The 12,792-nt window shown below is 44.9% G+C and overlaps 1 protein-coding gene and 1 long non-coding RNA gene across 2 annotated transcripts in view; one reads left to right on the forward strand and one right to left on the reverse strand.

Moving 5' to 3' along the window:
* The window catches only part of Tmem67 (transmembrane protein 67), a 32,276-nt gene extending 29,903 nt beyond the window's left edge, over positions 1 to 2,373 (forward strand). Inside the window, exons 27-28 of the mRNA XM_050165412.1 lie at positions 340 to 482; positions 1,696 to 2,373. Coding sequence (XP_050021369.1) covers positions 340 to 482; positions 1,696 to 1,776 — 224 coding nt within the window. The 3' untranslated portion in view covers positions 1,777 to 2,373. The remainder of the gene's footprint in view (positions 1 to 339; positions 483 to 1,695) is intronic.
* A 1,538-nt stretch (positions 2,374 to 3,911) lies between these two features.
* LOC126486507 (uncharacterized) lies at positions 3,912 to 12,406 on the reverse strand. The gene is made up of 3 exons (XR_007588140.1): positions 12,315 to 12,406; positions 11,566 to 11,737; positions 3,912 to 5,717 (listed from the first exon to the last, which is right to left on the reverse strand). It is a non-coding gene; the product is annotated as an uncharacterized lncRNA (long non-coding RNA).
* Positions 12,407 to 12,792: the final 386 nt, after the last annotated feature.

The raw sequence follows: 12,792 nt of genomic DNA on the forward strand, positions 1-12,792 counted from the left end.
CCACCTTGTATTAAACAGGCCCAGTTCCCTGACGTCACCACCTTATACTAAACAGGCCCTTGCCGGACTTCCCTGGCAGTGTTGGTTCTCTGAACCCCTAAATTGTGGATAGCACTTGTGTCTGTCTGTTGATAGTTTTCCCATGGTAGCGGGGTCTGCAGCACTGATCAGGTGTTTTACAGGGGTGTTCCCATCCCACAAAGGACAGGATTGTGTGTGCAGTGCAGTGCAGTACAAAGAGAGACAAAACTGTAGGAAACTGAGGCAGAAACTCTAGAACCCTTGTGCCAGCCTTGCAGGACTTTAACCTGACTCTGGATCTTATGCGTGGTTTTGCAGACGAAGGCCATTCTTTCAGCAGCGTGCTGTATTATGGAAACGAGGCCACGCTCCTTATCTTTGATTTGTTGTTCTTCTGTGTTGTGGACTTGGCTTGCCAGAATTTTGTTTTAGCGTCCTTCCTCACGTACCTGCAGCAAGAGGTAAATCTCCACACATATTCTGGGCTCCTCTAAAGCAGAGTGTTAGAAGTGTGGGTCTTTTTCTTTTCTATTTTATTTAAATTTTTTTTTTCATTTTACATACCAACTACAGTTCCCCCTTCCTCCCCTCATCCCACTCTCCCCAGTCAACCTCCCATCTACTCCTCAGAAAGGGTAAGGCCTTCCATGGAGAGTCAACAAAGTCTGGCATATCAGATTGAGGCAGGACCAAGCTCCCCCTCACTGTCTCAGGGCTGAGCAAGGTGTCCCTCCACAGGGAATGGACTCCAGAGAGCCAGTTCATGCACTAGGTAAATACTGGTCCCACATTCAGAGGGCCTAGTTCAGCCTCATGCAGGTTCCCCAGCTGGCAGTCCAGAGTCCGTGAACTCCACTAGCTCGGGTCAGCTGTCTCTGTGGCTTTCCCCGTCATGGTCTTGACCCCTTTGCCCATATAATCCCTCCTCCCTCTGGTATTTATATTCTTAAAGAACGTATGACCAGGTTTCGGGCATATTTGGAATATGATCAACCCTGCCAAGGAAAGGAGGAGCCATTCAGGAGATCACACTCTGCACTCTGTCCCTGGGGACAGTAAAATGCCAGGATCCACTTGAGGGCAGAAGTTCCTTGAGCAACCAGGAAGATACTTAGCTACCAGTCTCCTACATGCCAAAAGTGAACGCTAGTTATTATGAGTTCCATTCACACAAAAAACAACAAGCCCTAGAGAAGCCATTCAGGGCTGCGCACCACCAGCTCACACAATCTCCCCTGTGTGCATAGTAAAGAACTGCGTGGGTAAAACCTCTGAGACGGAAAGTTCACGAGATGGCAGCTGCTCCTGGAATACCGCCTGAGTGAAGGAAGGCGTGCCTTAGGGCCTGCTTTATTATTCCTGGATAGAGGTCTAGAATCAGGCACAAATTCTATCTTTACCAAGGACATGCTTTTGATGTTTCTTTAGTTTTAGACAGTTAAAAAAATTCCTTAAGTATTTAAAAGTATGTTCTTGTGAATATGAGAGGTATATATTAATTCATAAAAGTATTTCCTAATATTTTATAGTTTAAAAATGATTGCATCAAGTAATTAAAATACTCATTCGAGACAAGAAAGGATTGAGAAAACTGATTTAGATATTTAAAATTGAATTGCATATTTAATTTTTTATGAATCTTTAATTTCCTTCTCAACTGTTTTATTTTTCTAGATTTTTCGATTTATCCGCAATATAGTAGGACAAAAGAATTTGGCAACCAAAACTCTAGTGGATGAGAGATTTCTTATCTGACCTGTGCCTACAGAACTTACGGACTGGGTATAACTGTGGCATGAGCCGTGATGTCAGTTATACTTTTTAAAACTTGTAAGCCGGGCCGTGGTGACGCCTTTAATCCCAGCACTCGGGAGACAGAGGCAGGAGGATCTCTGTGAGTTCGAGGCCAGCCTGGTCTACAAGAGTGAATTTCAGGACATGTTCAAAAGCTCCAGAGAAACCCTGTCTCGAAAAACCAAAAAACTTGTAATACATATTATTCTTTCATTTTTTTATATACAGAAAAACTTATTTTTATAGCTTGTAAATATGAAATATAGTAGAGAGTATATTTCCCCATTATGTATTGTATTTAATTTACTAAGTATTACATTGGCACTGACCATAGGACAGATAAAGGGAAGGAAGGAGGAAAGAGAAGCGTGCGGCTTTCTGTGGTCGGGCGTGATGACAAGCTAGCCGCCATCACTTGTTATCATGAGGACCCTGGTCGGCCTACGTTTTCTCAGAGTGACAAACCTAGTTGATTCTAGGTTCAGAGCTAGTGTGTAGTACAGTATTTGCATGTTTTACTTATAATTAAATAAACATTTAAAGATACTTTCCAATTTACTTAACATTTCTGGCTTGTATTATTACTGCTGCAGTCACCCCTGTTTGTGGGTGGGCGGGTTTCTATTGGACAGAATGATGTGGTGCAGTACAGCCCAGTACGAGCGTGCTCTCTCGTGTTATTTACATTTATTGATGCTGTAGGAAATCCTACAGCCAGTGGCCTGTAAGTTGTCCGCCCACTGGGGCATGGCCTCTTATACTATTTATGCCCACGTAAAGGGTGCGTCCAGCCTCTCTTCTGGTGCGGGATTCGGTTGCTGTTCTCCGTTCAAGCAGAGGATATTGATTTGTGAGTCTACCCCTAAATAAATAACCATCTATTATTCTCAATTCTGAGCTAGTGTGGGATTTCTTTTAAGCATCCTTCTTCATATTTTAAACTGCGTGATTTTTTCCCAATGTAGGATTTTCCCCACGTTTTAATATTTTAAGAGTACTGCTTTTCCGTTATGAATGACAGACCATACATATACCTTGTTATATTGACCAATTTGTTGAAGGCAAATTTAGGCTTCAGAAGTCAGTAGCTTATTTTTTGGTTTTTTTTGTTTTGTTTTGTTTTTGGAGACAGTTTCCTGTGTAACCCTGGAACTCACTCTGTAGACCAGGCTAGCCTCAAACTCAGAGATTTGCCTGCCTCTCCCTCAGAGTGCTGGGATTAAAGGTGTGTGGGCACCACCCCCCTAGCCTACTGTCTTATTTTTAATAAGGAAAAAAATGGATTCAAAATACAGTAGCCTGACAGTGGTGGCGCACACCTTTAATCCCAGCACTCACAAGGCAGAGACAGAGGGATCTCTGGGTTCAAGGCCAGCCTAAACAGAGTGAGTTCTAGGACAGCTGGGGGTATACAGAAAAACCCTGTCTCAATAAATAAATAAATAAATAAATAAATAAATAAATAAATACAGTTAAAATAAGTTCTAAACCATATAGTTAGTCATTTTCTCTTTTCTGTTTTTCTCCTCAAGATACTCTTAAGTAGTCTTTCTGTGTCCTGCCATAACGTAGAGGACCCTGGTACTGTAGGATAATTCCCCATCCCAGAGCTGGCATCATGACTGCTCTACCGTGACGCAGCACTGTGTGTACTGTATCTAGTTGTGAATTGAAAATGTGTAATAAATCATTACACTTCGGTTTCCTTTTTGACTTATGTACTCAGAAGACCTAGCATTCAAGAATGTCGTGTGTCAGGGCAGGGGATCCAGCCACCGCCCAAGCTGGATCTTTCATTTTCCCTTAGTTTTTGGATGACTGAGCAGAGAAGGACAGGAGTAAAAAGCTGGGTCACTGGAACTGTGGTTTCTGAAGGACCCCATGGCAGGATGTCTTTATAAAAGCCACAGAGGTACATGAGGCAGCGGAGAGTTTTAAAACAGTGTCAGCCCCCACTCCACACCCACAGCACAGAGTCAGCCCCACTCCACACCCGCAGCACAGAGTCAGCCCCCACTCCACACCTACAGCACACAGTCAGCCCCCAGCACAGAGTCAGCCCCCACTCCACACCCACAGCACATGTCAGCCCCCACTCCACACCCACAGCACATGTCAGCCCCCACTCCACAGTAAACAACCACTGCTAAGTAAATGTCAGCACACAGGGTCTGGTTCTACACTGCTGAGAATGGAAAGGAAACCCCTTAAAATCCACTCTGAATTAGTGTTGCGTGTTTCTTCATCCCTAGCTTAGATCCTGTGTTCCTGTTGCACAGTGTGGCAGCCGCTGGTCTCAGGGCCCGCTTCAACTGTTTCCTTTTGTTCATTTCTGTAGCACGGTAACAGTTTGGCTCTGTCCCCTCACGGGGAAACAGCCCTAGGGGCTCCTTTAAGCTGTTGTGTACTTGTGTGCTTCTCAGAGAGAGGCAATCCCCCAAACCCCTGTGTAAACAGGCTGCTGCTGCTGCTGGAGGAGGCCAGGTGGGAACCCGAGTGGGGATGCACTCACTTTAGCTGAAGTGCTTTCAAGCAAGAGGCGTCTGTCTTTCTCCTGTGTGTAAATATCAAGCAGTATCGTCTGAGGGGAAGGAAATCCAAGTCACAGAGCCGTAAGCCGAGTGGCTTAATGAAGACGTGCTGGATACCAGAAGCAGCTGCGAACTCTCCAGGAAGTTACTACATCTTTACCAGAGATAGAGTAGCCTTTCCTCGCCACTCGGGGTGTCCCAGAGATTAGTACCCTTTCCTTCCCTTACCACTCGGGGTGTTCCAGAGATTAGTACCCTTTCCTTCCCTCACCACTCGGGGTGTCCCAGAGATTAGTACCCTTTCCTCACCACTGGGGGGGGGGGTCCCAGAGATTAGCATATTAAGATACTGGTTCATATCAAGATACTCTTACTGCGGTGTAGCTCAATGGTAGAACACTTGCCTGGTGTGTTAGGGTTCTCCAGAGGAACGGGACTTACGGAATGATATGTATGTATTGAATAGACAGAGGAGGGTATTAGAATGGCTCACAGGTGTTGGTCCAGCTGGTCCAGCAATGGCTGTCCACCAGGAAATGGTCCAAGAACCCAGTGTTGTTCTTTAACAAGTCTGGATGTCTTAGCTGGTCTTCAGTGAGGAATTAGGCTCTAATGCCAGCAATGGACTTGCTATTGAGACCGGGAGCAAGACAAGCAGGCAGAGGGAGAGAAAGCCAGCTTCGTTGTCCCACGTCCTTTATACAGTCCACCAGCCGAAGGTGTGATCCAGGTTAGAGGTGGACCTTCCCATCTCAGAGATCCATGGTAGAGGTGGGGCTTCACACTTGAACTGATTAAGGAAAAGCCTCACAGGTGTGCACAACCGCTTAGGGTTTACTTACCCCAGATGTAGTCAAGTTGGCAATCTAGAAGAGCAATCACACCTAACATACCTGACGTCCTGGGTCTGATCTGCAGCACCACACACACAAAAGTAAGCAAAACGCTTAAACTAGTAAGTAACTTAGGGATCTTGATGGTCTTAATTTTTAGCCCTAAATTATTATTACTATCAGCTTAAAATCTCAAAATTTATATTCTGTTTTGCTAATGAATTAATTTCATAAGATATTTATAATGGTCTCAGTAAGTGACTGTCACAGATCCTGGGCCCCTTCGGCTCTTCCAGCCTCACCACAAGGCCCCAGTAGTGGTCACAGCACAGTAGTGGTGGCAAGGAAGGAGCTGTGGCCACCCCATGCTGGAGATTTAGTTCTTGATGCGGAGTAAAGAAAGAGGGGGTGTGGGTACTGTCTCTGGAATAGGGAGGATTTCTTTCATTTGTTCCTTCCTTCCTTCCTTCCTTCCTTCCTTCCTTCCTTCCTTCCTTCCTTCCTTCCTTCCTTCCTTCCTCTTCGAAGTGTCTTGTCGCTGGTAGAGGAAAGGGAGAGATTAACCAGTAAGCACAGCTGTAGTCACAAGCTTATGACTTCAGAAAACCTATTAACTCTGCATCATCAGGCCTTCAGCCTCGGGAAAGATGTGTTTGATGTGAGATTTTAAGATAAGCCAAAAATCAAGTACATCTAAGAAAAGAAACTAGTTACTAAGAAGCCCGCAGCAGTTTAGGGTGGCACCGGTAATTAACCTTTCTTGCTTCTCCGGGAGCCAGATCTTAGAACTAGTGAGGTTAGGCTGAAGCTTGCCCACGTCATACAGACTAATTCATCCCTAGCCACACCTCAGGGAAACTTCTCTGCCTTCATCATCCCTGGGCCAGGAAACAAGATCACCAACTGGCGTAGATCTCTGAAATTTCTCAAACTATGTTTTCCTAAAGCAGTTGCCCTGCCCCGCATTGCCTGTTCATTGGACATCCCGGATAAAGCCCTCGTCCCTGCCAGTGCCTCCTTCTGATGGTGCTTTGGCTGCACTCCCTTCTGTTTCTAGATCCCAATAGGATGCCCATGTGTTGCTGTATTAGTACGTTTTCTGTTGCTGTGGAGACACCATGACCACAGCAATTCTAATAAAGGGAAACATCTAATTAGGGTGGCTCACTTACAGTTCAGAGGTTTAGTTCATTATTGTCATGGTTAGTAAGAAGCCTGGGCTAATGTACCAAGCAGTGTTATAATTAATATAGTTTCTGTGTGATTATTCAGATCTTAGCAGCCAGGAATGAATGAGCAGTCTCTGACTACAGTCCCCCCAGAACTAACAGGGAAAGACACTGTTAGGAAGTGGCTTTGTTGGAGGAAGTGTATCACTGTAGGGGTGGGCTTTGAGGTCACCTATGCTCAAGCTACTGCCCAGTCACACAGTTCACTTCCTGTTGCCTTTGGATCAAGATGTAGGACTCTCAGCGCCTTCTCCAGCACCGTGTATGCATGCACACTGTCATGTCCTATCAGGATGATAATATCCTGATTTCCTGAACGATACAGCAAAACAACTATTTATATGACATGTACATTGTAGGTATTATAAGTAAGCCAGTGAAGATTTGAAGCCTATGGGAAGATAGGTTGTATACAAGCCCTGGCATAAGGGCTTGGATAGGGATTCACCCTTGTTAGTGAACTAAGTGCAGAATAAAGCCAGAAGGTACCTCCAGGATGCCACCAAGATGGCACCATGTGCTGTCAGAGCCGTGTAGAACAAATGAACTTTCATATTATTTTCATGACTAAAGTCATCTTAATCTGACCCTTGTGAAACTTCCCCAGATACAACAGCAGGTGGCAGTAGAGAGCACACTGAGCTTTTCCCGGTTGCATGGAGCGTGTGCTTGCTGAACTACTGAGTCTACAGAAGTCTGCCTCCTCCAGCTCAAAATCAAGTCCAATGTTGCTCCTCCATCCTCCCCCTCCTCACTACCCTGCTCATGCCGACTGTAAGCACCGCAGACAGAGAATACGTTCTTGACTGGATCAACAGTCACCCAGCGCTTTGTCTGCCTCTTTCCCCTGCTTACCGTCCTCCTTAAAACTTCCAAACCATCATGGTCTTTTTCTGGGGGTCTCTTTTGTTTCAGCTGCCCCAAACCGCTTGGCTTTCTCCTCAAAGGATGCCATCCCAGCCCCTCTGTAACCAGGTGGTGGTCCTCTCTCCATCAGTACCGCTTCATTCACCCCTGCATCCGCCTTCACCTGCTCTGTCTGCCCCTCAAGGGCAGAGACCATGTCCACTTAGTTTGTTCAAAAACTTAGATCTCTAGCATGAGAACTCTATGTGGCTCACACTTTATATATGATTAACAGTAACCAGTTAATTGACTTTGGTAGATTTATGGCACATATTTCCCTGTGAGAATGAAGGTTGTATATACACAAGGGGTTTTGTCTATTTGCTGTTGCATTATATCTGATTCCAGTGCCTGGAATTCTATTACTTCCTTAAAGCATCTCAATCCACAGCTTGTCTTGTGTATAAACAAGATTACTGGGCACTTTTTTATTTCCTGCATCTCTCATTTGAATACATATATATATTGCATAACTACCTCTTAATGTTAGCAAATATTAAACACATCTTTCAATGTTGTTCCTTTTTCTTGTTTGCTGTTCTAAACTCTTAGCTGTATACTAATTATTTAAAAGAGACGTTCAGTCCCTAAGAACAAAAATTTTTATTTGCTGCATTTATACATAACGCTCAGAAGGTGGCGCAAGAGAGTCTCCTCGGAATGCTGGAATCCGCCTACTCAGAAGCCGCTACCTTTGCCTGGACCGCCTTTCTCACCTTCTGCCTTTTTACCCCTCTTAACTCCCCTCATTTTCTCCCTATCCGAGTTATTCTTCAGATCACTGACTCAAATTAAGAGATGTCCTACTGACTCTGGTTTGACCTTAACAAAGCTGGGGAGGATGCAGGAAAGTGGTCCTAACTGAAGCCCTTCCCCGAAGGTGTTTGCGCATCTCTTGTCAATGGTGGACTGAGGCACACACTGTTTAGAGAGCAGTAGTCCTAAGTATCTTATCCTTTAGTTGAGAAACACTACTTCATTCGATTCACAGATATGTTTCAGTGCACCTGCGTGTGTGTGTGTGTATAAACATGCACTTATGGGTGTGTTGCATGTTATTTGTGTGCACGTGTGTGTTCCTGTATGTGGTGGCTAGTGTCTTCCTCAATTGCTCCCCACCTTGTATTTCAGACAGACACTCACTGAACTGGGAACTTACTGAGTTATACTGGGCAGGCTTACAAGACCGCATGGACCCTCCTGTCTCCTCCGGGCTGGGATAACAGCCACATGGTGCCGTTCTTGACTTCTCCTTTTCTTCCTCATCTTATAAACCCTTATCAACTGAGCCGTATTCCCAGTTCCCAGTCCACAGCCCTGTGATGAGTTTGTACCCTCTTCTAAATTCCTGGGACTACCATCTAACTAAAACTTCAGCCCTCTATCAACTATATGCTTAGGAGAATATTCTAGAACAGTTGAAAAGGTACATGCATTTTTAAAGAGGCACTTTTTAAGTGTGTTGGCATAGATGGTCAAATTGCCTTCTGCAAAACTTGTACCAAATTACATCCCCAGCTCTGCCATCCAGTAGCGCCACTCAGCATCAAGAACAATTTACCCAGGCAGACAGCTTGTAGTATCTCACTGAGGTGATAATGTTCGTTTCCCTAAAGTGTATATTTTTCAGTGATGGGTAGGTAAGAAGTGGTATGGCCCTGTGATGATCTTAGAAATTTTAGCAATCAGTAATTTCAAAGTGCATCTTTCATTTAGTAAATAATAGCATTTTAAAATCTTTTGACTAATTCCGAGATCATCAGAAACAAGGAGGCATCATGGTCTTAAATTCAGTCTCAGAACCACACATCACGATCATTTGGAAGTGAAAAAGAAAAGTGATCGTCTAGGCAGCTCTATCACTGTAGAGTCCAAAATAGTTATGGAAAAACGTATTCAGTAAGAGCCATGCTTGTTGAATCAAACAGAAAATGAAACTGGCTTATCGCTGAAAACGGCCCTGTGTCTTTCAATTTAATCAACGTTTTGTAATACATACCTCACAATAGACGACTCAATAGGGTCACACACACACACACACACACACACACACACACACACACACACAAATCTGGAAAACCAGAAAAGAGTTACTTCAGGGAACTAATGGACAAGACAAGAGTGGGAGACTAATATTAGCAAATCAGTTTGGTAAAAAGCACAGCATTAATTCTGAAATATATATAATGCACTTAAATGAATAAAGGATGCTGATAGCATCCAAGTCTATAGAAATGATGGATAGCGGTATAATGGGAAAGGGTAAGAAAATCCTTCCATAGTTAAGCTGATAATGCGCTTTCACACTGTGGTGAAAATCCTAAGCCCCCAGCGCCATCACTGTCTGCTCTTCCCATTTGTCTGAACCTGGCCGTGTAACTGAAGATGCAGTACCTGTGCCAAGAGATGCCTCCTTGTGGTCCGGAGAACCTACAGAGCCACCGCCACTAGGCTGGGAAGGAATTGTCTATTCAATCAGCAAGCATTCAATAATAGTACCAAGGCAGGTACTGTGGGGGAGCTACTGATATCAAAGACGAGGTCTCTTTGCCCTGGGAGAGTTCAGCTGTCAGACAAGAAAGACAAAGAAATAACAAACAACAGAGATAAACCGAGACCATCTTACTGGAACCATTGATGGTCAGTCCTTGGGTATTGCCAGCAGCAAAAAAAAACTATGAGCAGCAGGCAGAGTAAGAGCAGACACACTAGCCTTGCCTGCAGACACTTGCTGGCCTGCGGCTGAGGTCTGATAACCACACCCAGGCAGTCAGAACAGGCGAGGTGGGGCGAGAAAGAGTCTCAAGGACAAACATGGGGTCAGAAGTAGGAGGAGTCAAGGAAAGGCAGTGGAAGAATAGAGAAATGAGAAAGAACCAGTCTGGAATCATTTGCAGGAAGAGCAGTTCAAATCTCTTCTGGGTAAGAACATTCCTGAAGACCTATTGAGACGTCTCCCAAGAAATTCTATGCTGATCTTAAGGACTGCTATCTGACGATGTATCTAACTATAGAGGTAGATACATATGGTGTTGGCGGGGAGAGCTGGTCATCAACGGTATTTTTAAGGCTTCATAGAGACAGTAACAGATTGGGATCTGGTCTGCCGGTGGTAGACGGAAAGGAAATGGTGTGAGACAATTTGCTCATTAAGGTTACTGTTGCTGTGTTGAAACATTGTGTCCAAAAGTAACTTGAGGAGGAAAGGGTTTATTTAGTTTGCTTTTCCCGAGCCTGCTGAGGGAAGCCAATGCAGGAACTCAAACCCAGAGGCAGGAGCTGATGCAGAGACAATGGAGAGGTGCTGCTTACTGACTTGCTCCTCGTGACTTGCTCAGTCTGCATCCTTATAGAACGCCTAGGATCACCAGTTCAGGTGTGGCATCACCTACAAAGGGCTGCCCCCCCCTTTATCAATCACTAATTAAAAGACTGTCCTTAAGCAGTGGTTCTCAACCTTCGTAATCCTGCAACCCTTTAACACAGTTCCTCGTGTTGTGGTGACCTCCAACCATAAAATTATTTACGGCAACTTCATAACCATAATTTTGCTGCTCTTATCAATTGAATTGTAAATACCGGATTGCAGGATATCTGGGCTGCAGCGCCCAAAGCATCATGGCCCACAGGTTGAGAACTGCTCCTCTACAGGTTTGCCTACAGTCCAATCTTATGGAGGCATTTTTTTTTTCAATTCAGATGTCTCCTCTTAGATGTCTCTAGCTTGTGTCAAGTTGACATAAAACTAGTCAACACAATGAGACTGTTAAGTTAGAACCAACATGCAACAGGACTGAGCATGTCAATGCAAGCAGAATGCAGAGAGCATCGTGTGCCCTAACTCGTTGAAGGCCCATGACAGTTCGGGGGGGGGGGGGAGACACTCTGTTGCCAGCTTTCCTCTGCAGATTAAGGAGTGGGGGCTGAGAGAGCTTGCGTGACTGATTCAAGGTTTCATGCTAGAATGCGAGTTCCCACTCAAGCTGTACGAGGAGCCCAGGAAGGAGCTCTATGGCACAGTTCTAAAGATCTTCTCTGGACTGGAAACTTTGGGATTCTCCTGAAGGAAATGCTGGTGCATGTTTGTCTCTGTGGCTCAGTGTCGTGGACACACACAGTCTTCAGAACTGGCTTCAAATCTCAGGGCTCCGTATCTTTATAAGATGTTGGTCACTGTAATAATTTATGCCTCAGTTTTCTGATACAAATTAGAATAACAACAATGACTTCTTGACAAAATGTGAGATTTACCTGCCAGTATCCCATGGTTGGGGAGCTCCAGGCTCCTGGGGTGAGCTGAGCCTTTTGCTGTCTTTCTGTGAAGCATGCTATCAACCTTCCATCTGAATTCCATTTGCTGTGCACATAGCCCAGTGCAGCTCGCAGATCTCACCAGAGACGTGGTTAATACAGAAGACCACAACTGGCCAAAGTGTGGAAAACAAGTGTCAGTCAGGAGAGTGCTCGGCCACAAAGGTTCCATTGTTTTCACACCCTTCCTCCACAACGTCTCAGGGACCATCAGAGAAGAGGGGACAGAGGGATTGCAAGAGCCAAAAGTTGAGGAGGACCAGAGCCAACCAGTTTATTCTGGACAGGGCAGGACCTCTGTGGTCATGAGCTCACAGCACTGTGGTTGCCTGTAAAAGGTGTGCTGGAGACAAAGCCAGTGACATTCTAGTTTAGAGCCAGGGAGGGGATCATGAGCCCCACTCCTCTCTGAGAAGCCATGAACAGTGGATGACTTCCAGGGGAGGGAGAGTCCGTGTCACCCCAGGTAGGTCGGTCACATCCAGTGGAGGCCTGGCACAAAGTGGCTTGGTTATTTTTCAAAAGAGAACAAGCAGGAGGGATGGGTGTTGACTGAGGTTTCTGTCCCTCCAGGTCCCACAGCCATTTAGCCCCAAAGAAACACACAGATGTCTACATTAATTGTAAACTGATTGGCCTATTAGGCTTCTTATTAATGCTCATAACTTATATTAGCCCATAATTCTTACCTGTGTTAGCCACGTAGCTTGGTACCTTTTTTGAGAAGGCAGTCACCTCTTACTTCCTCTGTGTCTGTGTCTGGGTAACTGCAGACTGAAACTTCCCTCTTCCCAGAATTCTCGTTGCCCTGCCTCTACTTCCTGCCTGGTCGCTCCACCTATACTTCCTTCCTGACTACTGGCCAATCAGCGTTTATTAAAATAAAAGCGGCAGGGTACAGACCATTGTCCCCCAGGAGATAGGGTGGATCTCAGAAGAATTAGGGAAAGGAGCGGAAAGTGAGTATGATCAAAATATATTAAATGGAATTTTCAAAAATCAACAAAATATCATATTCAAAAAGAAAACCCAAAATAGAGTGTAATGAGGTTTAAGTGTGAGAATGTACGAGAAACCAGTTTGTTAACTACCAAGTTGCAATTAAATAGAAACTACTAGAAAGTCTTGTGTATGTTAGGGAATGGTCAGGGCAGTCATCAGGCTGTT

This window comes from Alexandromys fortis, unplaced genomic scaffold (assembly GCF_014885135.2).
Source record: "Alexandromys fortis isolate MF-2015 unplaced genomic scaffold, M_Fortis_MF-2015_v1.1 scaffold_18, whole genome shotgun sequence".
Taxonomy (NCBI): Eukaryota; Metazoa; Chordata; class Mammalia; order Rodentia; family Cricetidae; genus Alexandromys; species Alexandromys fortis.